The 27,912-nt window shown below is 45.4% G+C and overlaps 1 protein-coding gene across 2 annotated transcripts; it reads left to right on the forward strand.

Moving 5' to 3' along the window:
* LOC129831392 (adhesion G protein-coupled receptor B1-like) lies at positions 1 to 27,912 on the forward strand. 2 transcript variants are annotated; one of them, XM_055894752.1, is made up of 30 exons: positions 1 to 470; positions 5,183 to 6,091; positions 6,955 to 7,104; positions 7,241 to 7,339; positions 7,536 to 7,706; positions 7,948 to 8,112; positions 9,555 to 9,719; positions 9,891 to 10,055; positions 10,212 to 10,313; positions 10,439 to 10,545; positions 11,008 to 11,202; positions 11,391 to 11,459; positions 12,995 to 13,103; positions 13,939 to 14,082; positions 14,332 to 14,401; positions 14,696 to 14,798; positions 15,092 to 15,135; positions 17,801 to 17,927; positions 21,373 to 21,476; positions 21,586 to 21,688; positions 22,073 to 22,223; positions 22,489 to 22,558; positions 22,689 to 22,755; positions 22,954 to 23,211; positions 23,323 to 23,421; positions 23,564 to 23,600; positions 23,885 to 24,549; positions 24,806 to 24,913; positions 25,269 to 25,319; positions 25,682 to 27,912. In XM_055894752.1, exons 2-30 carry the CDS (start codon positions 5,374 to 5,376, stop codon positions 25,877 to 25,879), a joined length of 4,614 nt encoding a protein of 1,537 aa, XP_055750727.1. In that variant the 5' UTR covers positions 1 to 470; positions 5,183 to 5,373; the 3' UTR covers positions 25,880 to 27,912. The 2 variants fall into 2 exon arrangements, with proteins under 2 accessions (XP_055750727.1, XP_055750728.1); XM_055894753.1 differs by lacking the exon at positions 1 to 470 and adding an exon at positions 3,624 to 4,973.

Consider the following 27,912-nt stretch of genomic DNA (forward strand, 5'->3'; position numbering starts at 1 on the left):
GACTGAAACCCACTTTTGCAGCGCAATACCCACAAGCAGGACTCCGAAGCCGGGAGTAAAAGTACCAACGATATATTGGAGCTCATAAAGAAAAGACAAGAACACATCTTTTGCTTTTAGGACTTTTTGAAGCTCCGATATACAATCAATTCGATATTTGGCTATAGTCAGTTTACCTGGATATAGCAGCCAAGAAAAGTTGGTAGTACACTCTTTGGAGTTTGGTCAGAGTCGTTTTATTTGACTTTTGCTTGTGGAAGTGGACACTGCTCCAGAACTTGGGATCGATCCGATACAGTCGTGTCTGGACTTGCCATTTACAGTTTCTGCCGTCGCTCCCTTGCTGAACGTTTTGGCCCCCGAACATTCTGCGATGACAACGTGAAGACTCCGAAAGTTGCTTCCTGAATCCAGCTCGAAGAATTGTAGACTTTTGGATGAAGAGTGTACACTAAAAGAACATTCTCAAGGTACAGTAGTATCCAATTCAATTGGTTGATTCATGTTTTACGTGTTTTGTTGCTTTGTCTTTTTGACTGTTCAATCGTGTGCTTTGTCAGTAGTGCTTGGTCAAATAGTTGGTATTGCAATGTTTTCTTTTTTTCTTGATGTGTTCACATGGAAGCTTATGTGAGAAAGTTGTCTCTTCATATGTGAAAAACCTGCCAGACTTTTGGAGAGTTTAGGTACTGGAATCTTAGCATGACTACAGTCAGTGTGACGGAGCACGCGTTAAGACTCAGTCGCCATACATGGTGCTGAACAACGACATTCTGACTCGGTCGCTGTCCATGGTGCTGAACAATGAGAGTCGGGTTCAGTCGCTGTCCAAAACCCTGTCAAAGTATTTCCGTTTGTTTGCAATCGTCTTATTGTTGCAATATTGTGACTTCAGAGAACATTATTGCCGCAACCTGCACATGGGATTCACGATTAGCCTGCAACAACACCACACGAATTGACAAGCTTTATGCATGTGGATCAAGCATGCAAATGCAAATCACTTCAACGGGTCTCTCACGTACTGCTCCACATGTTCCTTCTCTCCCTCCAAATTGCCTTTAAGGTATTTTGTGGGAGCAAAGGAACTATCATTCCACCTTGAGAATAGCCGTCCAGATCCATTTGGGCTACACGGATCTGAACGGTATATGTTGCATTGTCTGATCGCGAAAAAATCGTCCACGTATTAATGATACATCATGCAATTGCTTAACCCTTGGAGATATCAACTTGATGACTCTTAAGTTTCCACTCAGCCGGGCAATATTTGTCAATGTCCCTGTGCGCTATATGTCATTTCATACAGACACGGACACAGACAGACATCATAAGAAACCGTGTTGCAATGAGCTTGTAAATTGGAAGTGATTTTGATGACAGCGTGAATTTTCATCATGTTTATTATGAATGTTATGAACATTTCTGCCGTGGGACTGGTGATATATTGTCACATGGAAAAGCAACAGAAATACGCATGCATCGCATTCATCAACAGGTTGCTCTACCGAAGTTTCTCAGTGTGCAGTGATGGTTTCTTTTAACTGTCCAATATCCCCACCTATCACAATTATACCCTGCTGAACTCTGATTAATAATCTCTGAATTTGATTTGATTTAATAACGTCTGTTAAGAACCTATTATTTGATAATGCAACATTTGCTATTCATATTGCTTAAATAGAGAATAGCACATACCAATGGTTTCATGTTTACCATTTCAGTTTTAGTTTATTCTATGACTACGAAACTAGAAAAACACTTAATAGTCATCAGAAAGTGTCTTCCCGGCTTTGATGACCTTCCTAATGCATGATATCAGTGCATGCATGTTGTTTTGGCATTTCTTTGACTCAGTGTTCTTTGACTCAGTGTTTGACTCAGTGCTTCGGGACTTAAGACACAGGAGCACATACGGACGACTTGTTTTCAAATCAAGATTTTAAGTTGCTAACTTGCTGCCTGCTGCCATTGCACAACATTCACCAAAAGTGCATTTGGAAAACATGCACACACAGTTGCCACAGCAACTGATCTGACTCTTACCACAGGTCTCCAAAACAAAGGGGGGCTGTTAGAGGCAGTAGTGCTTTTATAATGTGAATAATTAGGACGGTTTTGTTTCAGTGCTATGAGTCAGATCTCATAGAAAGCCACAAAGGGTGTAAACTTGGAATGAAACAAGCATATTTAAAGGTTACCAAAAGCTGTCTTGGCTTGCACATGGCACGCAAATGAAAAGAAACAGCTTGAGCCATTTATTTGACTTGATGGCCCCCGAGAAAGTTTTAGTTTTTTTCTTCATGTTTTTGCTTTTGCTGTGAAAGTCAGCAGAAAGAGAGCAATCTTGCAGAGAAAGGGAAAATGGGGACGCGAAGTAGAAATTACCTCCCCTCCCTGATTCACCCCACCACTCCCCCCCCCCCCCCCCCCCCTAGTGTTTCAGTTGCCGCTTGCTTACTCTCATCTCTCCCTTCTCCAACCTCTGCACAAAAAGATACACAGTGATAGAAGATCTGGAGATTTGTTTGGTCACCTGCGCCAGCTGTGGACTTAATTTGCTGCATGTGATCTTTTCTGTGTTCAAACACTTCATATACATATTACAGGCAGTGTAGAATAGAGCGAGCTGTGTGGCAATGTACTATGATTTAACTCTGATTAGAGTAGTCAGGACTTGACAGCCACAGGTATATATATATCCTGCTGGCAGAATACTTGTCAACTGATCTGTGATTGCCTTCAAAACAACCACATACGTACAAGGGGTAATGGTTTCTGTGGCAGCAATAGAACTCACCCCGCACACACACCCAGTACTTTCTCACAGCTCTCCATTTTCATTAGTCATGCAAACCCATGGCCCTTCTGGCTTAAAGCGATTCTTCTATCTCTGCAGATCTCCTGTGAAGTCTTGAATCATTGTACTTCAACATAGATATGTTGTACACATTCCTAAGTCCACATCGCCGGAGAGAAACAGGAGTGTTTGTTTACCGGGGTGTTAGTGCTGATGGGTGCATGGTGTTATGCAAAGCACAGCATTAGCTCTCTGATGACAAATGCCACTTGAAAGCTGTGCATCACAGCACAAACAGACAGAGAGCACCTGATGGTAATTTAGCTCTTTCCCCTCTTCTGAATTTTACACCAATCTGCACAAAAAATTCATAACAGCTGTTTCCATAACTACCAACTGATTACGCGTAGGCTGCCTGCTTTTGTCGAAATGTTGTTGATGACAGCGAGCTAGGGAGAGGGAGAGAGGTAGAGATGGAGCGATGAAGACAGAGAGAGAGAGAGAGAGAGCGAGGGAGGGAGGGAGGAAGGGAGAAAGGGGCTGTAAATGTGACAGCCATAAAAAAAAAATCTCTCCTCAGTCCTCACCCCATTTAAAGCCCATTTATGGAGCTTCCGGCTGGTTACTGGGTGGCGGAGGGAGAAGAGATAGTGAGAGACATACTCCCACACAAGCATAGGTCTACCTCAGAGGGAGAGTATAGGAAGGAGGCTGGTGCAGAGCTCGGGATGGGCAAATTAATGATATGGTCTCGCTTTGAAGGATGCAGGTGCACCGCTACTGAGAGAAGGAAGGAGGAGGCAACGCTGAAGTTGTATTTCAAGTTTTTTTTTGTATATCATTCTGCACCTGGTCGTACCTCCTGCTACTCCACTCACCCAATAACTTAGCCAAGGCTTTGAATCCCTTTACAGACTTAATTGTAATGTTTAATTATTTGTGAATTACTCGGCATCAGTTGGTGGGTTAATAGTGTTTTAGGGCTTCTTCCGACATTAGTCATTAGCTCAAGAAGACTGGGCTGCCATAGGGACATGTAGCAGGAAGAATAGCCTTGCCCTGCATGCATGAGAAAGTTGTTGCTGAGCAACAGTCTTCTTCTCTCCTTATTCCCCCTTGGGCCCAGGGAACGCCCCCAAACCTAAGTCACCATAACACCTAGACAATGTGCAACCTCATCAAGTACAAGGTGCCAAATGGAGAGTCCAGTACAGGGATACTGATCTTGTGTGCTCTTTGTTCCAGGGCCAGATAGGGTTATTCATATATATGACTTGACAGATACAGATGTAGGATCTTCATTTGAGCCAGTTTGCTACTGCAGGAAAATAATCCTGCAGCAACATGCCATTTTAATTATTATGTGGATGATAATTCATGGAGATTTTTGTAGGGCTTGATACATTTTTCGTAAAGGAAAATAAAGTCTGAAGCTATTAAATGAGAATAACAAACCTCAAATACACTACAAGTTTTAAATGTGATCAAATTAAGATCTTGCATCTGTACCTATCTCCACAGGGCATTGTAGTGCAGCAACTACATACTGTATATGTTGGTTTACATCTAAACACATTTAGGGTGCGAAAAGCAATGTTGCATGAGTGTCATCCCAATGCACCCCACAGCTGCATATTCTAGTGTGGGAACTGGCAATCGAATAGACCCTCCCTTCAGTCTGCACTGAATGGGGCTCCTGATAACCAAGGCTTCTTCATTTTTGAGGGAACGTAATAGGCAAGGGTCAAACAAAGGTCATGCAACTTGTGGAGCTGTAAGTGAGATCGATGACTTAACTTTACCATGTTGCCCTTGCTTCTCAGATTCCTGTGTAATTGACCGTAAGGGTTGTCTGCGGTTCACACTGGCAACGCGCCAGCACAGACGTCAGCCTGACGCACTTCGGTTAGCGTTTAGCGGCACATTCCCGTGTGTGGGAGGAAAGAGCGAGAGAGACAGAAAGAGAGAGAAATTGAGAGAGAGCGGAGGCTAGCCGGCTGCAAAGGACTGTAATTGCAGGCCCACACACTGTTATTATACTCTGGACCCTCAGTGCATTCGTTCACTGGAGAGATCTGCTGCTGCACAGTATTGCTAATCACAGGCTCAACGCTCAAGTGGAGATAGATGTAATCAGGAGACTGGGAATTATTTTTCACCTTTATTTGTACAGGTATGTCAATTACCTCAATTAAGACCAAATTCTGACTAACAATGATGACCTGTGCAGGTTGCAATGCGTATATGTATATTATAAGTTAGTTCTGAAGAATTCCTGAATTCACCATAGGGCCGAGGTACCTCTTGGTTGGTTCTGATCAGAGAATTGTTACACTTAGTGACCTGTCATGTTTCGTTTTTTCTCTTCCCTTTATCCAACAGACACATCTTTGACATATGGCTGTCTGTCTGTCCCGCTGAAGCCTTTGAACCCTATCCCGTTCCTCAGAGAGCAAACCAGCAAGTTCCAAGCAACTGAAGTCACATCGCAACAAATTACATAAATAGAGGAGAGAGAAAAGAGTGAAATCGATTTGAGTCCCCTTGAAACGTCCTCTCGAAGCGACCACAGAATGGCGTGGTCACCTTCCCGGTCGGGGCCCTTAGTGGCCCTTGTGGCCCTCCTTTTCCTCGGTTTGACTTCCAGCATCCCGTCTGGCCCGGCCTCTGATACCTGCGCCACCCTGGAGCAGAGCCGCTTCTTCGGGCTGTTCTCTTCGACCGCCAACCTGCCCTCCACGCCGTGCTCCTGGACCCTGCAGAACCCAGACCCTCGCCGCTACACCGTCTACATGAAGATCACCAAGCCCACCGACTCCTGCCTGCCCCGCCAGGTCAAGACCTTCCAGTTCGACTCCTTCATCGAGACCTCTCGCACCTACCTGGGTATGGAGAGCTTTGATGAAGTCGTCCAACTGTGCGACGCTTCAACATCTGTAACCTACCTGGAGTCCAGCAAGCAGTTCCTGCAGCTACGCAAGGTGGCGCCAAGACGCGGCCTGGAGATTGTGGAGGGAGAGAGCAGCGGTGAGTTCAAGGCCGAGTTCCTGGTGGTGGGCAAGAGGAACCCCAGTATGCCAGCCTGTCAGAAGCTGTGCCAGTGGCTGGAGAATTGTTTGTCCACCAGCACCCATCCCAACCCCTGCGGCATCATGAACACCCCCTGCCAGTGCTGGGAGACCCCCGTCAGGAAGCCCGGCGGCTGCTACCGTGGAGGCGTCTACCTGGAACAGTGCATCCCAACCCCCCGAGACATTGGACGTGACATTGTACGTGACACCGAAATCATAAGTGAGTAGAGTTACCACCACCTAACTGGCTTACTGTGTAATGCTCAATGTCCACGAATCCACTTGTTTGTTTTTGTTATCCCATCCAATAGAGTCTAGACTAGATCTCTGTCTGGCTGATTGGAATCATGTTCCTTGGAAGCACAGCCTCCCCATGCTGACTCAAACTAATCAACCCCCCCCCCCTGTTAATGATCTAAAATCTAGAGGTGTAGAGAACGTGAGGCTCTGATGAAGATGTGTCCTTTGCTGCCCCAGTATCATAAGGCATAAATGAAGGGTGTCAGGAAGAGACTGTGTGCCTCCTTAAGGTCTAAGTGGTCAGATTGCTCCCACTGCACAGAGTGTTAGCTCGCCATTTTGTTTTCATGGAAGGCGGACATGTTTGCTGGCTCTTTGCTGGGGGATTGAGGGATGCAAAAGGCACACACACAGTGTACACAAAGCCCTCACAGTTAGCTGGCACAGGAAATCGAAGCCAATCAGTTGCAGTAACCATAGCAACACGCCAGCCTTGCACACCGTGCTTTCCAGGGCGCTGGAAAGCAAACAATCATTTCAAATGAAAAACTTTTATCTAGTATGGTTTCTCACAAAAAGCTGTCCTTGTGCGTTTCTCCTTAGCTCCCTGACAGGCACAGTAACTGCCAGTTAAAATGTTTTACATCGAAATCCTTGAGAACACTAGCTGAAAAAACATTTACATTCTTACTGAACTGTAGCAATTTCTATATTTACATTTCTGAGCGGTAGGGCTTTTTAAGAAAGAGTTAATCTCCATCCACATCTATATACCATCTTCAAGAAGGATGTCTCTGGACTTGTGTGTCATGCCAATGTGTCTCTTGTTTTTCTCTTCTGCAGAGGGCTGGAATGGGTGGGGCCGCTGGTCTGAGTGCAGTATGGAGTGCGGGGGTGGAGTCCAGGTGCGCAGCCGAGCCTGTCATCCAGAGGATAGTGTGTGTGAAGGCGTGGTCGAAGAGGGGCGGGCCTGCAACCCTCAGCCCTGCATTGGTGAGTCTACCTGTCAATCGAGCTGTCTCTCTGTTTTCTTGGAAGTCTGTAATGTCTAACCAACTGTCTGTCTTTGTGTTGATCTGTTTGGACGCAGCTTGAGTTTCAGCTCACTAATCATCGTTTACCTCCACAGGTCAAGTGCGCAGCCGTAGCCAAGCCCTAGCTTCCATCGTTGGCCTGAAAAGAGAGAACGTTGATGTTGCTAGTACTGGAGTCGTGGCCCCTCAAACAGGTGAGACACACATTTTGGTGATAAAGAAATAAATCAATTTTTGGATATAGTAGGAGAGGTGTTTACAATAGTATAATACATTTAAGAGACCGGTAGATCATTTGTTGTATGTCATGTACAGCTTAGCTCTACCATATGAGTCGTGTTACGGCTGCCAGACCTTCAGTGCTGACTCTTTGACCCCTGACCTCTGTAGTGGACGCTGCTGCGGTTGCAGATGAGTGGTCCCCCTGGAGTGTGTGTTCAGTGAGCTGTGGAGAGGGCTGGCAGGCCCGCTCCCGTTTCTGTGTTACCTCCTCCTACAGCACCCAATGCACCGGCCCCCTCCGCGAGAACCGGCCCTGCAACAACACCATGGTCTGCCCCGGTAAGTGGTGGCTCATTTACCGGGGGCCGTGTTTAGGGGTGGTGTTTAGGGTGTGTGTAAAAAACACAACTCCACCTAGTGGATAGCTCATGAAATGGTCCCCTCCTTGAACTCACCGTCAATAACCAAAGACCCTCCAACTCAGTTACCTATGAATAATTCATATTATTTTTGAGGGCAAAACCATCATGTAAAAAGGTATGTTTGATGACATGGTCTGAATTTTTCCTCTTGTTTTCAGTTGATGGAGCTTGGGACGAGTGGTCCCCGTGGAGCCTGTGCTCGTCCACCTGCGGCCGTGGTTACCGTGACCGCATCCGCACCTGCAAGCAGCCCCAGAACGGAGGAGAACCCTGCAAGGGACCCATCAAACAGACCAAGTTCTGCAACATCGCAGTCTGCCCAGGTTAGCCTGATTGCTTACTTAATTATGATATATGCCACTTAGCTGACTCTTTTATCCAAAGCAACTTACAACAGTGAGTGCATACATTTAAGTATATGTGAACCTAGCGGGAATTGAACTCACAACCCTAACTCAGCCTCACAGGACCACTTACTCACTCATCTTGATGAGCATGTCTTTGTCAATGGGTTGGCTTTGTCACTGACCCCTGTGGGAAGAACTCTTGACTGACTAAGATACGTTCACTTTCAAGGCTTTTCTCTTTCCTCCTTCCTGACTTCCTACCCGTTCTAACTCACATCTAAAATCCGTTAGTAATGGTGGTTATCATGGGGAGTAAAGGGTTGGTTTGGCATCACATCTGACGTACTGTATCTGCAGAACAAATGCCTGCAGGGCTTAGTCATGGGCAGTGGGCAGTGAGTCATACACTCCTCATGGTCATCCTCACCACTCTCACTCACTCTCTCTCACACACACACACACACCGTGATACATGATACATACACACCGCCCACTGGCAGTGAATGGTTAGTCCTCTTCTCTCTCACCTGAATGTTTAGTCAGTCTGATACTTAGACGTTTTTTAACAATAATAACCATGGCTTTATATTTGCAATTCCGTTATTCACTTAGCCCGTAACTGATTTTCTGCCGTTCCTCAATACTACTGAGTTAATTCATTCAATCTGCCTGGCCATGTAGTTTCATACTGTGGACAGCAGATGGCAATATGCACCACCAAGAGATGACCGCTGTAAATGACTGTCATTACTTTGGGAAAATCACATTTCTAACACTGGACTTGGCAGTGAGAAGAAAAGGCTACTGCTTCATCCATGTAGGCTGAAGGGATCCCTTAATGAGGTGAAACTCGGGGAGCGATGGAATCCGATGTCCTCCAGAGACTCCTAATTAGGCCTGCCATCCCGTGTTGGGAAACATTGACCGCATCTTAAATGGCACCCTATTCCCTATATAGTGCACTACTTTTGACCATAGCCCATAGGATAGCTATAGGGCTCTGGTCAAAAGTAGTGCACTATGTCGGGAATAAGGTACCAGTTGAGACGCAACAATTAGAAAAATAGTCCCATCATCTTTCTTCCCATACGACACATAGTTGTAGGCGTATGTTGACCTCCAATGAGCGAGCAGACATTTTTCTCCCTTTAAATACAGTACACTTGATGAGGCTCTCCAACGACTGGAGGGTTTTGTGTGTCGTTTGAGGAAGGCAATTGGTTGGGGAGGCATTTAGAGTTAGAGACACCTGCAGTGGTGCATGAAGGACAAACGAGAACAGAATTTGGGCTCTCACTGCTACTCGGTCTCAAAGTAGGACATGTTGAAATGTTAATATCATCTCTGTGCCATGATGATTACTGGCCCGAGGCTTGACGGTGTCCTAATTCTCCACCTCCCTCTCTGGTTCCCTCTAGTGGACGGTGCCTGGAACGAATGGTCCGGTTGGACCACCTGCTCCGCCTCTTGCTCCAATGGCACCAAGCAGAGGACACGTGAATGCAACGGACCGTCCTACGGAGGCTCGGAGTGCCGTGGGGACTGGCGCGAGACCAACAACTGCTTCCTGAAAGATTGCCCAGGTAGATAGCTAGCACCACCAAGTTTGTAATGGAGACCTCTTTTGTCATAATAACTTGTCAAGTACCCTGTTCCAGGCGTAGTCGACGTGTAAAAGGCCAGTACTGGGTACTATGGCTACTGGTCAGTCTGTTGAAGGTCAGAGAATAACGTTTGTTTGTCTCTCTCTGTAGTTGATGGACGCTGGTTATCATGGAGCTCATGGGGAAGCTGCAGTAAGACCTGTGGGGGAGGAAGCCAGCAGAGGCAGAGGATGTGTGAAGGACCTTACTTTGGTGGAGAGCCTTGCCCTGGAGAGAGAGGAGAGCTGAGACGCTGCAACGAGAAAAGATGCCCAGGTCAGTGAGTCGAAATGACATGCCTGATGTGGGATGGAATCAAATTCAGTGGTTCAACACAAAACAACCGTTTTCTAATGCGACTTGACCAAAGACAACCAAGCAATACTTTGATTCAATGCAACCAAATGTGCAACCAAGTCTCCTTCTCTTCAGAACCCCATGAGATCTGTCAGGAGGAGAACGACGGTGATGTTGTGTGGAAGAGAACCCCAGCAGGAGATATGGCGGCCGTGACCTGCCCTATAGACTCCACCGGTACAGAACATTAACACATGTAGCCCATTATTCTGACAAGATACACATGCACTTCACATGTTTAAGTAATGTAATCATCCCTGTGTATGATCATGCTGACCTCCAGTACTCTGTCGTACACACAGGCTTGACCTTGCGCCGATGCACCCTTGGCGCTGTAGGCCTTGCTTATTGGGAGAATCCGACCTACATCAAGTGCATCTCCAAGGACTACCAGGACATTTCCACATTGGTAAGTTGACTAGACCAGAAAGGAGTGTCTGGAGATGTATCTTCCAACAACCCTGCTAGTTTTGATCGTCTATTGTTGTCTCACACAATTAGTAGTCAATCCTTTCAACTCTGAAGATGCTGCCCTTAAGGTCATAGCTACAAACCATTAGAGATGGGGCTCACTACAATGATAGATACCTAATATGATGATGGTTCAAAACACATCGCCACAACCTATGATTTCCCGGCAGTGTACTCAAGCTACGTTGTATCAAACTCAACTCTGGAACTCAAAGCGAGTTCCACTGCATTTTTTCATAGTTCCCCTCTAACCAGGGACTGATATAGACCTGGGACACCAGGTGCTTGCAATTACATATCAGGTAGAACAGAAAACCAGCATGCTCCGGACCTCGTAGGGTAGGAGTTGAATGCTCTTGACCTAGAGTGTGACCTCTCCACTTACCCTCCCGTCCTATAGGCCCAGGATGGTGTTGATAAGGCTAAGAAGGGCTTGATGGCTGATGGGATTTCTGAGGTGATCTCCCGACTGAGGGCCACCTCTGATGAGGGGACCAAGTACAGCGGGGACCTACTGTCCATCATGGATGTCCTCAGGAACACCACTGAGATCTACAAAGGAGCTGGATACAGCCTGAGCAACGCTGATGTGGAGGTCAGTCAGAAATACTGTGTGGCTTTTGAATGAAGCATTGAAAATAAAATGGCAATGTGTATTGTCACTCACACATGGTAAAGCTATTCCTTTTGCCATGTGTGTGCTCTGACACTCCTCCAGCAAAGTATGATTTGGGCTTTATTTGATCAAGTCTAATACTGTCGCTCATATCTCCTCTTCTGCAGAACTATGCCCAGACAATCAGCAACTTACTGAAGGAGGAACATCATGACAAATGGGAGGAGGCACAGCTGGTGAGTGACAAGTTCTGAGAGCAGTGGACTTACGCAACATACTAATAGGTGTGAGTGGACGACTGTGTCACTGAGGGAAAAGAGTGGCGGAGAAAGTTTTTCTTCCTTTGTCAGGTGTGTGTGAGAGATGGAGTGGAGGAGAAAGTGCGGTCTGTGTTGTGTGAGAGCGAATGGGGGGAGGGGGTGAAGTGGTAACTGGTGGTACCTCATTATCACTCCCCCACAAAAAACATTCAGTTCCCTACCATGGAAATAATAGACTCCATAGTAAAAACAGGACACTCAGAGAAAGAATGGGCAAAAATGTGAGAGTATTGATTAAAGGAACAGACGTGTGTCATTTCAATCCTCACCCCTTGATTTCCCTCACACCGCCCCATACTGAAGACAGTGTTCGGAGCATGTTTTCCAATCGAATTAGGATAGCACACCACCGTACTCTCTGTCTCATGTGTGCCTCACAGGGACTACTACACATAGAGATAAGTAGAAATCCATGTGACTCATTTTTAACATGTTATGCTCTGAATCAGATGAGCCTCTTGAGAATTGTAAAGAAGACTCTTGGCGTTTTATCTCATTTGTCATGACATTTTGCTATATGTCGATTTTGTTACTTTGAACACCTGTTCAAGTTAACTTTGACCTCCAGCCTCGTGGATAGGATTAGTCCGGGTATTATTGTAATAGATATTGTGTTCTCAATAGCCTACTTGGTTCGATAAAAGTAACGCATATATTAGTATGGAAAACTCAAGTCACAAATCAAAAGGCGCCACATTCAGGGAATAACCATTTGCTTGTCAAATTGAAGATGAACTGATTATGAATTAGCCGTGTGCCCGTTCGGAGCAGAGAGAAAGAGCAAGGCAGATAGGGAGAATCACAGCGCCCACTCTCCAATCTGTGCGTCTCCATACCAACCCACAGACCGTGGTCCTTGTAAAGAAGGGACACATACACAGACACTGTGCAATATGTATTACACAGATATACACACACCTTTCGCCCACATCGCTACAGTTCTGCGTCAGAGAGACGCAAGAGCTCTCCCTCCCGTCCACAGAGAACAGAGAGAGAAAGAGGAGAGTGAATCGAACAGCGAGAAAAAGAGGAGAGTGAATCAACAGCCTGCTTGCCTGATGCCCATATATGTCCCTCCGGAAGTTAGGAGGCTCCACAGTCGATGATAGTGCTTTTCACTGCTCAGGAACATTAGTATTGTGAAAGAATAAGATACAATATGAAAGGCATTTCATATACAGTGCGGTATAAGGCCTATACGTCCATTGTTCCTCTTTATGCCCAGCATAGATAAGCAATGCTATGAAAAACAAATAGTGCAAAACCGCCATTGTAATAATGACACAATTTCAACCGGAAAACAACAAGTTCTGGTTGTAAATTCGTTGTAACGACGTTCATTCAACCAACTTGAAACCATCCCTGGATGTTTCTGATTTTCCTTTATATAAATGTATGGTCTCCCCTCCTCTTTTCTTCCTTCTCGCTCCCTCCACTTATGTCTTCTCTAGATGGGCGCTAACGTCAAGGAGTTCTTGCAGCTCGTCGAGGACTTTGTGGACATGATCGGTATGCAGATGAAGGACTTCCAGGACATTTATGAAGTCACAGAGAATTTAGGTGAGCCCCTTAATTTTTCTTGGCAGCAGCTCTCCGCTCTTACATCCCACGGTGATTTGTCTTTACCTTTATCCGGCCACAGAGTGCATCGATCTTCATCATGTCACTGAAGAGAAGTTCTAGATTAACAAGGAAAAATGTATCTGTTATCACTGTGACATTTTGGCAGGCCCGTTAGTAGCTATCCATCTTCAAGATAGCACAAAACTATAGCAGCGGAAATATGTCAAGAATCAAATCAAATACAATTTTATTTGTCACATGCTTAGACAACAGGTGTTGGCTAATAGTGAAATGCTTACTTAGGGGTCCTTTTCCAACAAAGCAGAATTAAAGATTTTTTTTAAATGAAAAAGTGACACGAGGAATAAATATACAGTGAATAACTAATAAAAGAATGAGTAAAATAACATGGCTACATTTGGGAGCAGAAAATAACATGGCTGTCAACAGGGAGTACCAATACCGAGTCGATGAGCTAGATGCAAAGATACAAAGATAAACCCCATCCTGCATGTTACCAATTACGTGGGAGGAAGCTAGAATCCGATTGGGTTTCACATAAGCTCTCAGAGAAGGCACATACTGTCCAAACTGTAGAACTCACACTTATTTCTTGACTATAGCAAAGCTGACATTCACAATCCCAGTTCACACAGGATTCAGCAGCAACTCCTCCAGACAGTTAAAGAAATGATGCGTGACGCATGAAACCGTAGCTGTCCTTGGCTCTTCACTTACCAGGCCATAAGGGAGTCGCAGTGTCCTATACACACCATGTATTCCAGGGACACTCTTTGACGCAACACCTCCCATCTCTTTTACTCCTCTCCAGTGTTGAGCATCCATAAGCGCCCCACAGCCATGACAACCGACTTCACCTTCCCAGTGAAAGGATGGAGAGGCATGATGGACTGGGTCAGGACCTCAGAGGAGAAGATCACTGTCTCCCGCAACGCTCTGTCCATCGACCAGTCTGGTGAGAATGGCATACATACTGTATTTCAATAGTGTACATTCACAACCACCGATGCATACATTGTACAGATAGCCTACAGATACACATGCATGTATGTATTTGTATGAAGAAACCGATAGAAGACAGTAAAACAAACAATTCTACGGAGTCTCGAAACACCTTGAAGCTCTCGTCTGTTCTTGTTGACACCCACTATTTTCTTCTCTCCTGGTGAATAATAATAATAATTGTGTATTTTGTCTGTTACAGAGGGCACCACTGCATTTGTGACCGGGATCATTCTGTACAGAAACCTCAGCTCTATCCTATCCTTCCAAAGGTAAGACTTTCCTACTGAATGACTCATACTCTATACTAGCACACTTTTACAGTGCCCTCTTGATACACCTTGGGGAAGGTAGACTTTCCTCCATTGAAACCCGGCAGGCACGGGACTGATTTACAGGCATATAGTTACTCACTGTACAACCCCCATTAAAACCATTTTAGCATTCCCCTGAAGTATTCGCCATTGATTGCCAATTTATCCCGTCAAATACTGGAAATGCTCCAACAGCACATGACCAATACTGTGCTTTTCTTTGACCAAATGTCCTGTCTCTTCTCTCCTCAGTAACAGCAGCGTACTCAACTCTAAGGTAGTTACGGTTGTGGTCAAGCCCACCCCAGGTCTGCTCTCCACCCCAGTGGAAATCGAGTTCCCCCACCTCCATAATGTAAGTTCCCATTGGATACCCGCCTAATGGCCCTTTAGAACTACAAGTCCCCTAAGGGTGTTGTTGTAAACAAGTAGCAGTACGTTAAGTCGCATGAATAAACCTGCGTCGTTATGGTAATGAGGAGTGGACGTTTTTAGCGCAGTAGGTGAGGTTGGGGTGAAAGAAACGTTGCATGGTGGTTAGCGCCATGCTGTTGCGTCACACGCGTGTGATAATAGATTGTCCAATTGGGCATCCCACGCACTTCCTTTTCCTTAGATCCTTACCCCGCCTTTTCTATTTTTTTCCAGGACACCATCAATGAAACTTGCATCTCCTGGGATGAGAGTGAAACGTAAGTGGTGACTAATGTTGTTTACATCCCGTTTGTGTATTTCCATTCATAAATATCCATATTCTCATAATTCTGTCAACCCATTTGGTCGATAGTTGATTATTCCAGAAAGCTCAAAGGCCATTCACTACTGCTTCTATCACTTGATATGAGCATTCACCCTTTAGCTATATAAGTCACTGTGATGCAGTATTGTTGCAACTCTTGTAATTTCAATCATGTGGACAAGCAGGGACAGAGCATCAATAGACCATGTTGACATGACCCATCGCTCTGGGCTTTAAGGGTAACAGCCGCTCTTATCCTCAGAGCCCCCTGTGACACCTTTCACTGATCAACAAGTCATCTGGATCCATTCATACCCCACTAACTAGACAGGGACACAACACAGAGGGAACATTTATGTAAAGTTTCATTCCGAGTATAGCTAATCATCCAAAGACAATGGCAACTCTTCTTCTCCCATCTCTCCCGTGTCCATTTTGTCATTTTAGAGGTGAATAGAGGTTAACAGGAAGTGACACATGGACTTTTTAAAAGATGTTTAGATGCAGTTTAATGCATCATGAATACCCCCCGCTGTTCAACTTACCCCCAGCTCTGGATATATCACCGTGGGGCTTTGGGTAGATCCTAAATGGCACCCTATCCCCTATATCGCACACTACTTTTGACCAGAGCCCCATAGGGAATAGGTTGCCATTTTGGAGGCAGCCGTACTGTGCCCTCCTGAAGCACAGGTGGGCCATTTGCATTTAGATATTTTTGTACACTTGTGGAGCTCAGATAAGCACTGCAATGCATTCAGCTGAGGCCCCGTTCACATCCGCATCCCTTCCCTTCTCACCTGAGAAAAGCAGCCCAAGTCGAAAGAGAAGAAAAAAAGAGGAAGAGGAGAAAGTGTAATTAACTCCTACACTTTCAGAAGGGAGGGGGGTAGGAGAAGGGAGGGGATACATGCCTCCAGCCAAATTAGTTTCATTTTAGGCAGCCGATGTGATTAATGCCTCGATGGAGGGAGGATAGGGGGAAATGGTAGAGAGGGAGAAGCCCTGGATCAGAGTTTGGGTCAAAGTTGACTTTGTGGAGCAGCACTTGTTTGGTTTTTAGGCAGGCTCACTGGGGAAATGCCATTATTCTACATGTCCATTCACGCCCAACTGTCTATGCTATGCTATGCTATGCTACAGACACACAGATTGAGGCCAAGTGCTATTCTAGGGTCAGTGTCCATCTCTCAGTGACATGCTATTAGTATTAGATATTAGACATTAGACTCATTCCAAGCTAACATGCTCTGTCCGATCCCTTTTCAAAGCTACACAGTCAGATATTACATAGTTACACAAACCACACCAAGGAGCAATGCCTAGTCTACCCTCCACTTCACCTCGCAACTTCTAACCCATCTGAGTGATCTGAGGAATCGAGCAGGCGAGCAGGCGTTAAACTGTACTGGCAGCAGAGCAAAGCCTCCTCTCCAAGTTGACTTTGCTGTTGACTGCAGTGACTACTGCTATTTCCTCATAGTCTCCCTGCGATGCTTGACAGTGTGTGGACTAATGTCTGGGTAGGGGGGCTGGCTGGTGGTGGTAATCACAGCCTTTTGCTCAGGCAGGCTCACCAGTTTGTGCCCAGGGCCACGGTTCAATGCCTCGCTGCCTTTCTCCCCCCCCCCTGACACTCGCGCCATGTGAAACACTGCGAGCCAGATAACTTTATCCCCATGTGCCATAATAGGGACGATGTCACAGAACTATATGTAGCGCTCTACTGTATAATCACTCACTCATGATGAGGAAAAGGGATTGTTGCTGTCTAAGATTGTTGATTACAATGTCTTTTAATGGTCATTGATGACAAGACTTTGCCCTTTGTCTCAATACCTACAACTGGTTATTCTGGGATGAAAATCCATAGTGGCCATCTTAACTGGGAGTTAAAATGATACACAGTAGATATTCAAATGGTTTAGAGAATACCCTGTGGCAGTCTTAGAGGTCATGCGGTGAAGGGATTCCCATGCCCACACCATAAGGCATGGTTTAGCAGAAGGGCACCAGTGAATTCCATCATATATTTTATTTTACTCATACTTTTGAGAAAGTGTGACTATAGGCTTGTTGGGAATCACCAGTGTCCACCATCTCATATCTAATGCCTCTTGGGGAAGATGGTCAAGAATAAAAATTAGACAGATTCTTGTTGATGTTTTTGGTAAAGTATTAGCAGCAATAGTGTTCATCCCATAGCACTTCATCCCAAGTCTTCATCCCATAGCAGGGCTGCCATTTCAGGTGTTAGAACTACAATTACACTCATAGTTATTATAACAAAACTGTTTTTCTTGTGAAAGCAACAGGTTAATTCCAATATCATTTCTGTGTAATAAGACCTTAGATTTGGATAAAAACTCACACACATACCACATATCTTATCAATCACATATCAGATATATGAATTCCTCTGCATTTCAAATTACCATGCAAAACTGAAAGACCTTTGATTTGCTATTACAAATATGCTGGGCATATTTTATGTGGTCTTATTATAGACTAGGCTACAATGACTTTTTTGGGGGATGGGATGGTTTATTTGAGACATTTCTCAGGTAATGTTTCCTCTCTCATAACCCGCTGTTCCCTTTCACTCTCGCCCTGTGCAGTTCTTCGCTGCTTGGATCTTGGTCTGCGCGTAGCTGCAGAGCGGTCGCCGTTGATTCTTTCAGAACCAAATGCGTGTGTGACAGGCTCTCCACCTTCGCCATTTTAGCGCGGCTGAACCCTGCCATGGTAAGTGTTGCGCTTATTTACCTTGTGTTTCTTCAATGTGAATGTTCGTTGTGTGTGTGTGATGGAAGAATTAAATGTAAACGTAGGCGTTGTTTTTCGAATGGCTCGGTTTCGCGCTGCCAGCCTCCACTTCTTTGTCTCTGTGCAGGTGCCATTGACCATAGATAGGTTTGATAGACTGGTGATTTTAATGGTCAGATAAAGAACTGTGCAACAAACATGTCGATATTCGATACGGAATGCCATTTCTATCAAAATAACGATCGATTAATGGTAGGCTAATAATAGCCCGAATCGTTACATTTTAATGATGATTTTCAATTAGACTCATTGTCTTATTCAAATATGTACAAATAACATTCCCGTGTGTGCATTAATAATCGGAGACAATTCTGTGTCATTTTTATCAATTGAATGAAATGGGTAAATTCATGTTTAAAAACATAAAACTAAATGGTTTCATTGTAACCTACAAATAGAGTAAATAGCTACAAGCGTCACTTGAAAAATCATATCAGAATTTGTTCTACATATCAGAAATGTGTCTTTTCCATTTGATCAAGATTATTCATTCATGCATTTTGGGTATTCAAATTCATAGGGGGTTGCATTGCATAGTTTTCACAGCATGCATTGACTTGGTGGAACATATACTTTGATTAGTGTATTCATCCTATCAATACGCAAAGTGCTCTATTGCGCAAAGGCAAAGCGTAATTTACCCCAGTTTAGATTGTGCCTCCATAGCCGTTCACTCTCTAGTTGCCCTGGTAACGACTTCTGCAGCGCAAGCTTGGTCTGTGTGATTTTTGCTAACTGAGATATTGAGGAAAAACACCCCCACCATGAACAAAACCACACTGACAATCAACAGATAGTACAGGCTATTACAATTCAGAGAAATGCATGTTTGTCTCAGATCGATTTAATTGCACATACGATTTCCTTCCATTCCACTGCAAAGATCAGATACTAACCTGTAGTGGGCTCACCAGAATCGATATACAGCATGTCTAAGCCTACACAAATGCGCAGTCACTCAGTCAGTATGCTTGGACTGCATGATTCTATTGCATCTTGCAAAAGATGCTGCCAATCTGAACATAAGAGGTGCAATCTGGCCTGAACATAAGAGATGCAATCTGGGCTTTGTTTGTCTCCAGACCTGTTGTCATCGATTTGTTTTGTCTCTGTTGCCCGGTCTGGAAAAGAGAAAGGCAGCTACAGCGCCCCCTGTGTTTGTGAGAAGACAACAAAACCAGCCACCCCTACCTGCCCCCCATAGTCGACGGCCAGCTGCGCCAATCATTTCGCCTGCCAATACCTCTGAATCCTCTATTACAGCCCCCCCCCCCCCCCCCCCCCCTCCCATCCTCCTCCCTTCCACCCCATCCCAATGGGTCACATCAAGTCTCTCTGAAAAATGCCAACGACTCTGGCCAATGAGAAGCGGATGTCTGGTTGTGCATTGATGGTTCCACCCGCCCCACCATCCTTTGATGTGTGCTGTAGACATTTTCAGTACTGTCCCTCCGCCTGCCAGCTGTATGGGAGAGGAGAGAACAGCCAGACACTGCAGTGTTTCAGCTCTCATTTGATAAGGTCTGCTTCCTGGACCCTGCACCAATGAGAACGTGTCTTGGACACATGGTCAAAGAGGCAGGAGTGGCCCACCTAGTTAGTCAGTGAAGATAACCTTGTCCAATGGACCCCAATTAGATCTGTGCGCACTGGGTAATCAACCCTTACCACAAATGAAAATGCACACTTAATAGGCACCATAAAGGACTTTTCTTTTTCTCCTGTCCTGATTTTAGGTTTAGGAGAAAATGGGAACATTTGGGATGCCTTCAAGGGCAAAAGCAAGACACGGCTCATGTTTAGATCAAAGCGCTGAATTACAGTTTCACTCAGTAGCCCATGGCGAAAGGCAGCATCAACCCAGATAGACAGACATATAGGGAGGGAGGCAGTGAAGCTAGCATACTGCTGCCACAGTTCTTTTTCTCCCTGGCATTAGTAAATGGCAGTTCAGCTCACCCCTCCGCTATCTGCCATCTGGTTTGGGAGCCTCTGCTGTAGTTGGATCGATTTCTAAACAAATTTGCTGTGCTAATTTAGTATTTGGCTGCCGTAGGCCCGGGTTTGCCAGCTGTGCTGTGATATGAGGTATGTCCACGCAGAGAGCAGCGAGCGATATAGACAGCCCTCCAAGGCACCGCGTTCCTCCCCATTTTAGCCTCTCGGACATTATCTGCAATGCCAAAGCGATGTGGCTCTTGTGGCACTTCCTATGCTACAGACACAACAGTTTGATGGGTTTATCATACAAATCCAATGGAGGGCGTAGCCAATTTCATTTTCCTCGCACCTCAGGTTTATCACATTCGAAGCGTTCTTTTGCTTTTGTTTTTCTTCCTCTGCATTTAGCTCGCTCCGTAGCCTTTCCCACCTCTTTATAAGTGCCACAATTCCCAACCCCTATCCAAATCCCTAATTAGATTCTTCGCCTAGGAAGGCGTCCACATTCGGGCGCCTGAGCAGGATTTGTCCGTGTCTCATTTGCACCACAGTGATGCGGGTTAATCTACGGTGTTAAATGAACTCAACCCCTCCAAAGTCTATCAAAGCACAGGGACGAAGCCCCCAGCCAATTAGCTGGTGGGAGTGGGTGGGGGGGCAATGGGTCCCTCTCATCAGTAGTGGTGCCCTCGTAGCCCCACAGGTCAGTCAGCATCAGGGCTAACAGGGTGCGCGACATCCTCTCCCGTGTGCCCGCCGCTAAGGGTTCAGTGTGCCAGGTCTGAGACACAGGCGGGCACTAGTAGGGCACTAAGCTGCTGTCAGAGGCGTGGGAGGTGATAACCTGTCCACTCCTACAGGGAGGGGTAACAAGACACTGGGCACACACACACAGACACAGTAAAAATAGGTATCGCGGCATATACATCTATGCAGATATCCGCTTGTAAGGATGGCTGGTGATACGTAGAAGCTGAATCGCCCGGGATAGTTCTCCCTCTCTCTCTTTCTCTCTCTCTCTCTCTTTCTCGCTCACCCTCTGCTTAGTAGTGGGAGATATATGTTCTGTATCCTCCATGCCTCATTTGCTGGTTCAAAAGCTCAATGGGAAAACGCAGTGACCTCGGGCCGAGTCTTTGGCTCGCCGCTCCATCTTTCTGACACGTTCACCTTGGGGTCACCTTGCCTTAGCCGTGGCCTAATTGTGCCATTCAGCTGTCTGCCCACAGGGAGCCGTCTGCTGTTGCAGATAGCGCAGCAGAGAGTAGACTCACTGCCTGTGTTGTGTGAGTGTGTGCGTGTGCGTGTGCGTGTGTGTGTGTGTGTGTGTGTTTTCATGTGTTAGCCTTTTTCATGTGTGTGTGTTTGCTGGTGTGCAGTGTAGTAAGGGAATGTATTGTGTTGTCTTGTCTCCTCTCTACAGAACATGGATAAGAATCTGCTTCCCTCTGTGACTCTCATCGTGGGCTGTGGGGTCTCCTCTCTCACCCTACTGCTCCTCATCATCATCTATGTCTCCGTCTGGAAGTAAGCGCCACCTGGAAGCAAAACCACTATTGCAAATTTCATATGTCTTTGTGTGCGCAACACGCTTTGTCTTCCCCACCGTCCTCACTCTCTCCATTTTGTCCTCCAGGTATATCCGCTCGGAGCGCTCAGTGATCCTCATCAACTTCTGCCTCTCCATTATCTGCTCCAATGCCCTCATTCTGGTCGGACAAACCCAGGCTCGCAACAAGGTATGGTACAATTCTAACCAATCCCCTCTCTTCTTTTTATTCTTCTCTATGGCTTTGACCTTCTCTATGTATTTGACCTTCTCTATGTATTTGACCTTCTCTATGACTTTGACCTTCTCTATGGCTTTGACCTTCTCTATGGCTTTGACCTTCTCTTTGGCTTTGACCTTCTCTATGGCTTTGACCTTCTCTTTGGCTTTGACCTTCTCTATGGCTTTGACCTTCTCCTTGGCTTCGACCTTCTCTATGGCTTTGACCTTCTCTATGGCTTTGACCTTCTCTATGGCTTTGACCTTCTCTATGGCTTTGAGACCTTGGAGATTAACCGCACCACTGACACCGTTTTTCTCTCGCTCTCTTTCTCTCTTTCCCTCCTTCCTTTAGGTGGTGTGTGGAGTGGTGGCCGCCCTCCTTCACTTCTTCTTCCTCTCATCTTTCTGCTGGGTGCTGACGGAAGCGTGGCAGTCCTACATGGCTGTCACGGGCCGTCTGCGCAACCGCATCATCCGCAAGCGTTTCCTCTGCTTGGGCTGGGGTACGTGCCCTAATAAATGGCTTTCTGTCTGTCTGCCACTGTGTCTGTATTTCTGTCCATAGAAATATAATTGCTAGAATGGGCATCCCCATTCAAAGTGTAAATAAAGGAATCATTTGTTTATGACTCTGTTACTGTGTCTATGTGTCTGTCTTTCCTCTTCCAAACATCTTTGGACATTCTAGCTGTATGTTTCCCTGTATTTCTGCCATTTATTTCTTGTTCAATCCTAACTCTGCTCCTTCTCTCCCCCTCTCTCGTATAGGACTCCCTGCTCTGGTGGTGGCTGTGTCTGTTGGATTTACCAAGGCTAAGGGATATGGCACCGTCAACTAGTAAGTTGAACCTAAATCGGTTTCTTCCTCCCCACCTCTCTCTATCTCTTTCTTCCCCCGCTCTCTTTCTCTCTAACTCCCTTTCTCCAGCTCATGCAATAATTGCTCTTGTTCTGTCTGTTCCCTGTAGCTGCTGGCTCTCTCTGGAGGGTGGACTCCTCTACTCGTTCGTTGGACCCGCTGCTGCTGTTGTTCTGGTATATATCCCTGTATATCTCAAATTATTTTGAAATACATAAAAATACTTATTAATGAATGCTTTACCATACATTCTCTTATGACATATAGTAGTTAAACCAATTTCTATCCATTGCTAACCATATTGTTAACCATAGTTAAACCCATTGCTCACTAGAATTGTCTCACTCATCATGTCTTTAACGTCTTTTGAACAGGTGAACATGGTAATTGGCATCCTGGTCTTCAACAAGCTGGTGTCCAAGGACGGCATCACCGACGTCAAACTGAAGGAGCGAGCGGGAGCGTCACTGTGGAGCTCCTGTGTGATCCTGCCCCTGCTGGCCCTCACCTGGATGTCCGCTGTCCTGGCCATGACCGACCGCCGCTCCGCTCTCTTCCAGATCCTCTTCGCGGTCTTTGACTCCCTGGAAGGGTTCATAATCGTCATGGTGCACTGCATCCTGCGCAGAGAGGCAAGCACGACGTTTTCACCTCGGACGTTATTTTCCTACGTTTTTGTTTGTATTTGAAGGTTGTTTCGGAATGTAGCTAACTATTTGGTCATTTCGCCACTATTTTAATAGGTTCAAGATGCAGTGAAATGCAGAGTTGTTGACCGTAAGGACGATGGCAATGGAGATTCTGGCAGTTCCCTCCAAAATAGCCACCACACCCAGCTCATGGTGAGTGTCTTTGCGTATGCTTATAATGTCGGAATAACATCGTTGTGAATGACTGAAACTTGTGTCTTCCATGTGAAAGTGTTGTGTAAATGCACTTTCGATCAGTACTAATGGAACCATCTCTTTGTATTTTGTTTTGCAGTCTGATTTCGAAAAGGACGCTGACTCCAACAGACCCGGTGAGCCTCTTTCCTTTCATTACTCTCCTAACCATTTTCCCATTCACTCACTTAAATGCCCTTTCATTCGTTGAGGTCATTTGTTTTGTCCATTTTAGAACGAAGATATTTTAGAGGCATGCTGCTACTTAAGGGAAACATCTCAGCACTTTGATTACTTCTAAATCTGTTATTTACGTTTGACCATCCTTTCAATCGATGTGAATCAACAGACATGTCCAGCATATTTGTACTGTCAATGCACTCTCTTACCTACTTGCCCCGACTCCTCCTCTCTATTCCAGGTGGCATGAACTCCTCCTGTGAGGAGAAGATGCCCCTCCCACCTCAGCTACCCCTCCCCATGAGCTCCAACTTCCACACCCTGCCCTCCCACACCACCAAGGCCCACATGCAGGCCGTGCCCGAGTACTCCAGCCACACCCTCACCCTGAAGAGGGAGAAGAGCCGGCTGCATGGCGGCATGGACCCGTCCTCCTGCGGCAAACCCGTCTACGTGTGCGAAGGCGAGCTCTTCCAGCAGCTGGACGCCAACCTGGCGCGTGGCCAGGCGGAGGGGAGCTGCCCCGACGGTAGCGGCTACTTGCTCCTGCCCAACACCACCTCCACCCTTCGCAAGGCCAAAGAGGACCCGTCCAAGTACAACATCAGCGTGGAGCAGCTTCCACAGACCAGGCTGGTTCATCTCAGTGGACCCTTCGCTGAGCCCCAGGCCGCCTTCGGACTCAAGACGCTACCATCCGACCGGGTCAGCGTGTCCTACTCGGAGAGGGACTCTCCCGTCCAGAACATCCACAACATGTCCAGCGAGTCTCACATCACCCACAGCAGCCTGGGAGACACCTTCGACTCAATGAACTCCATGATGTCCAAGAGCGAGACCATCTCCACACTGTCCATGAGCTCCCTGGAGAGACAGAAGTCCCGTTACGCTGAATTAGATTTCGAGGTATGTATCAATATGTAACCAAGACAACGTTGTTATATAACAAACTGTATGATCACGTTAATAGCACATCTGTAAACTTGTAATAAACATGTAATAACTTCAAAGAGGTGAATGAATGTAAGCAATCTCAAGAGCATATTTGTATATTAACCAATAATATGGATAGAATTCATCAGTAGGAAATTACATTTGTCTAAAATGGGTTCATTTTGTGCCATTTGCTGACCTACTATTCTTATTCCCATGTGTCCTGTAGAAGATAATGCACACGAGGAAACGTCACCAGAACATGTTCCAGGACCTCAACAGGAAATTACATCACGCTGAGAAACAAGACAGAGAGTCCCCTGCTTCAGACAGCAAGGTAAAACAATCCTATAGAAATCTATTTTACAGTGTACATACAGACTCACATACAGTTATTTTGTCTTTTTGTTTAAATACCGCAGAAAATAAATGGGTAATAAATGAATTGATTTGATTTGATTTAGTCGTTAGGTTAGACAACATTAATAGAGAATGAGAGAGACCATTCCAAGCAATGCAACATCTTCAATCATCTTTGTCGTACAGACATGCTGAGTCTTTATTTACATCAGAGTATTGTTCTGGAAGAAAAATTGACCTCAGCAAACCATATTGACCTCAGCTGTTATTGAAATTGCATTTAACAGTATTTTAAGAATGTTTTAATATTTTTTTTTCATTCTTCCTAACAGTCTGTGAGATGGAGTGTGTCCTCTGGAGGAAGTGACAAAACAAACCACAGCGTGAGTCCTATTACCCATATTGGTCTAACTGACTGAATATGCCTTTTAAGGCATTTTAAATAGGGCATACTCAGCATTGCAATGCTCCACTAGCCCCCCAGTATTAGAGGAACAGTTTGTCCACATTACACAATTATATTAGGATTTTTAAGTTACCTTAAAGGTAGTTAATGGCGAGTCAATTAACAGTTGTTTGGATTAAACAAGGAAGACTACAATGACTGACCATTGATCTGCCTATCAACCAAATTCACAATTTTCGTTACAATATAGGGCCAGCTTTATTTCATTGAACTATCCCGAATCCAATTTGGGTCTATTGATGATACCAATACTTATGGCCTTTATGTTCACCTCTTCAGGACAAGCAGCTGCCACAGGTGGAGAGACCCTGGGAAGGTGTCCAGAGGACCCAGCACTCGCCCCCCGCCTGGGTGCGGAAGGACCTGGAGCCCCTGGCCGCGTCGCCCCTGCATATGCAGCAGGTGGAGTGGGAGAAGGCTGGTGCCACCATCCCAATGGTCAGCCAAGACATCATCGACCTGCAGACGGAGGTCTGAGAGGAGGAGCCTGAGATTGTTCCTTATAATTCAACCTCAGTCACCTATCCTATTGGTTGGGGGGAGAAGAAGAGCCATGGATCCACGTGGATAGAGTAGAGGAAGCCAATAATGAACAAGTGAAGTGAGGAGGTGGAAGAGAGAGCTGAGAGAGTGCTGAACCCAGAATCCATGTCTTCGAACCCTTAGAAAGAGAAAGACGGAGAGATGGAAGGAGGGAGGCTACTGTGTTGTGCTGTAGGGATTTGGTTTTCCAGCAGAGACTTGATAATGAGCAACATTAGAGAAGCGCTGTGATTCTGACCTGCGGTTAGTGTCAGTTAGTGACGGATGGACGGATGGTTCCATGATTCCAAGGACTGGTTCTGGTTCTGTTCGCAGCCCGACCACTGAGAGGTTTCTTACCGACTGGGCTCAGGAGAGGTGTGGTCGACATGGTTAAAATGCAGTCAACATGCCCCTTTGACTCGTTTTAAAACGCCGGGTCTCCAACCCGGGAGCTCCAACCAAACCTAACATTTGTACGCTTGTGTTTGCGGCCAAGGCATCTTCCAAGTTAGCTAGGACAAGGCAAGAGGAGCGGTCTGGACTCCCTTCAGACTTTGTCTGACTCAACGCGGTGGTTTATCAATCAAAGCTTGATCATGCTTACAGAGCTGAGAATTCTTCTTCTTATTATTGTTATTATTATCATTATCATGTTGTTATAGTATTATGATTATCATTCTACTTGTTATTAATATCATTATCATGTTGTTATAGTATTATGATTATCATTCTTATTATTATTGTTATTATTATCATTATCATGTTGTTATATTATTATGATTATGATTATTATCTGTATTATGTTTTATTGTTTTAGCATCAATTTGAGTTTATCTTACTGGTGAATTTACAGTTTTTTGCACTGTACTTGATATATCATTAGGCTCAAATATTTGATTTGAATTGGAAACCCATAAGGACTGCAAAAGCGTTGGGCCAGCCAGCGTGGCGGTGGGAACACAACCCTGGTTCTGCCAGCATCCTGCCTCCGCAGCACATGACAGGCACCTGGAAGAACAACGAGCTCTTTTTACAGGAATAGCAGTACATTCTGGGAACTGCTGGGCGGCATCATCAGGAAGTGCCGGACAAAGACCATTCGATTCCCACCACTCCTCCTCAGCTGGTGGCAGAATGCAGGCTCCTCCGGTTCGTAATAAACAAGAGCCCCGCCATTAGATGTCGTTTCCATCCTGCTACGCACGCAGCCTTGCAGAAAGAACCCCAGGACTCGAAGCTGTCAGGCACTTGCCACCGACATGACTTCACTTCCGCAGTGCCAGCTACTAAAGACTTCAACACAACCTCTTTGTGTTTTTAAAACCATCAGTGTGAAACTAGTGCAATATGATGGGCGCTTGATGCTCAAGCAGGACTGATATCAGGATTATAAGGCCGATTTTTCTTAAGACGTTTCAATACTCTTTTATAGCGTGTTCCCTCCTATTTACAGAGCATATAGATACTTTATTGTATGACAAATCTGTATTAGTAATGAAACTCATTCATTCAAAAGAGGTTTGGTTGTGTTCCGAGTGGAAGTGGAAGACTACAAATTATTTGGAGGTCTATGATTGGTAGATTATTGTAATTCTAAAAAACAGATGTTATATAGAATTAATAATAGCCTATAAGAATATATCTAAAAACTGTGCTTCAGGATAACTGTTTTGACTCCATACCTCACTGTGGAGTAACTGAACCTCATGTCTTCTACAATAGTGTTTTGGATCATCTTGTCATATTACCCTACAGTATGTGCCCAAAATCGTTCCTGTCTGTCCCCTATTTCTTCCTTCCTAGCCATAGCGTCCAATACATACCCCCCGAGTTACTTGTATCAAATACCCATTTGTATCTACACTTCCTCTTCGTTTTTTTTTGTTAGAATATAACTTTTTAGGTTTCTCTTGTTGTAAATGTACAGTTTTCAGAGCACAAGATGAATGTGATTTTTGTTCTAATAAAATTAAAACCTATCTATA

This window comes from Salvelinus fontinalis, chromosome 32 (genome assembly GCF_029448725.1).
Source record: "Salvelinus fontinalis isolate EN_2023a chromosome 32, ASM2944872v1, whole genome shotgun sequence".
NCBI classification, from domain to species: Eukaryota; Metazoa; Chordata; class Actinopteri; order Salmoniformes; family Salmonidae; genus Salvelinus; species Salvelinus fontinalis.

Coding starts and splice junctions, on each gene's coding strand:
- LOC129831392 (XM_055894752.1), top strand. CDS start 5,374: ATGGCGTGGTCACCTTCCCGGTCGGGGCCCTTAGTGGCCCTTGTGGCC. Junction 10,546..11,007: donor ACCAGGACATTTCCACATTG/GTAAGTTGACTA, acceptor CCCGTCCTATAG/GCCCAGGATGGTGTTGATAA. Junction 23,422..23,563: donor GCCACCACACCCAGCTCATG/GTGAGTGTCTTT, acceptor TTTGTTTTGCAG/TCTGATTTCGAAAAGGACGC.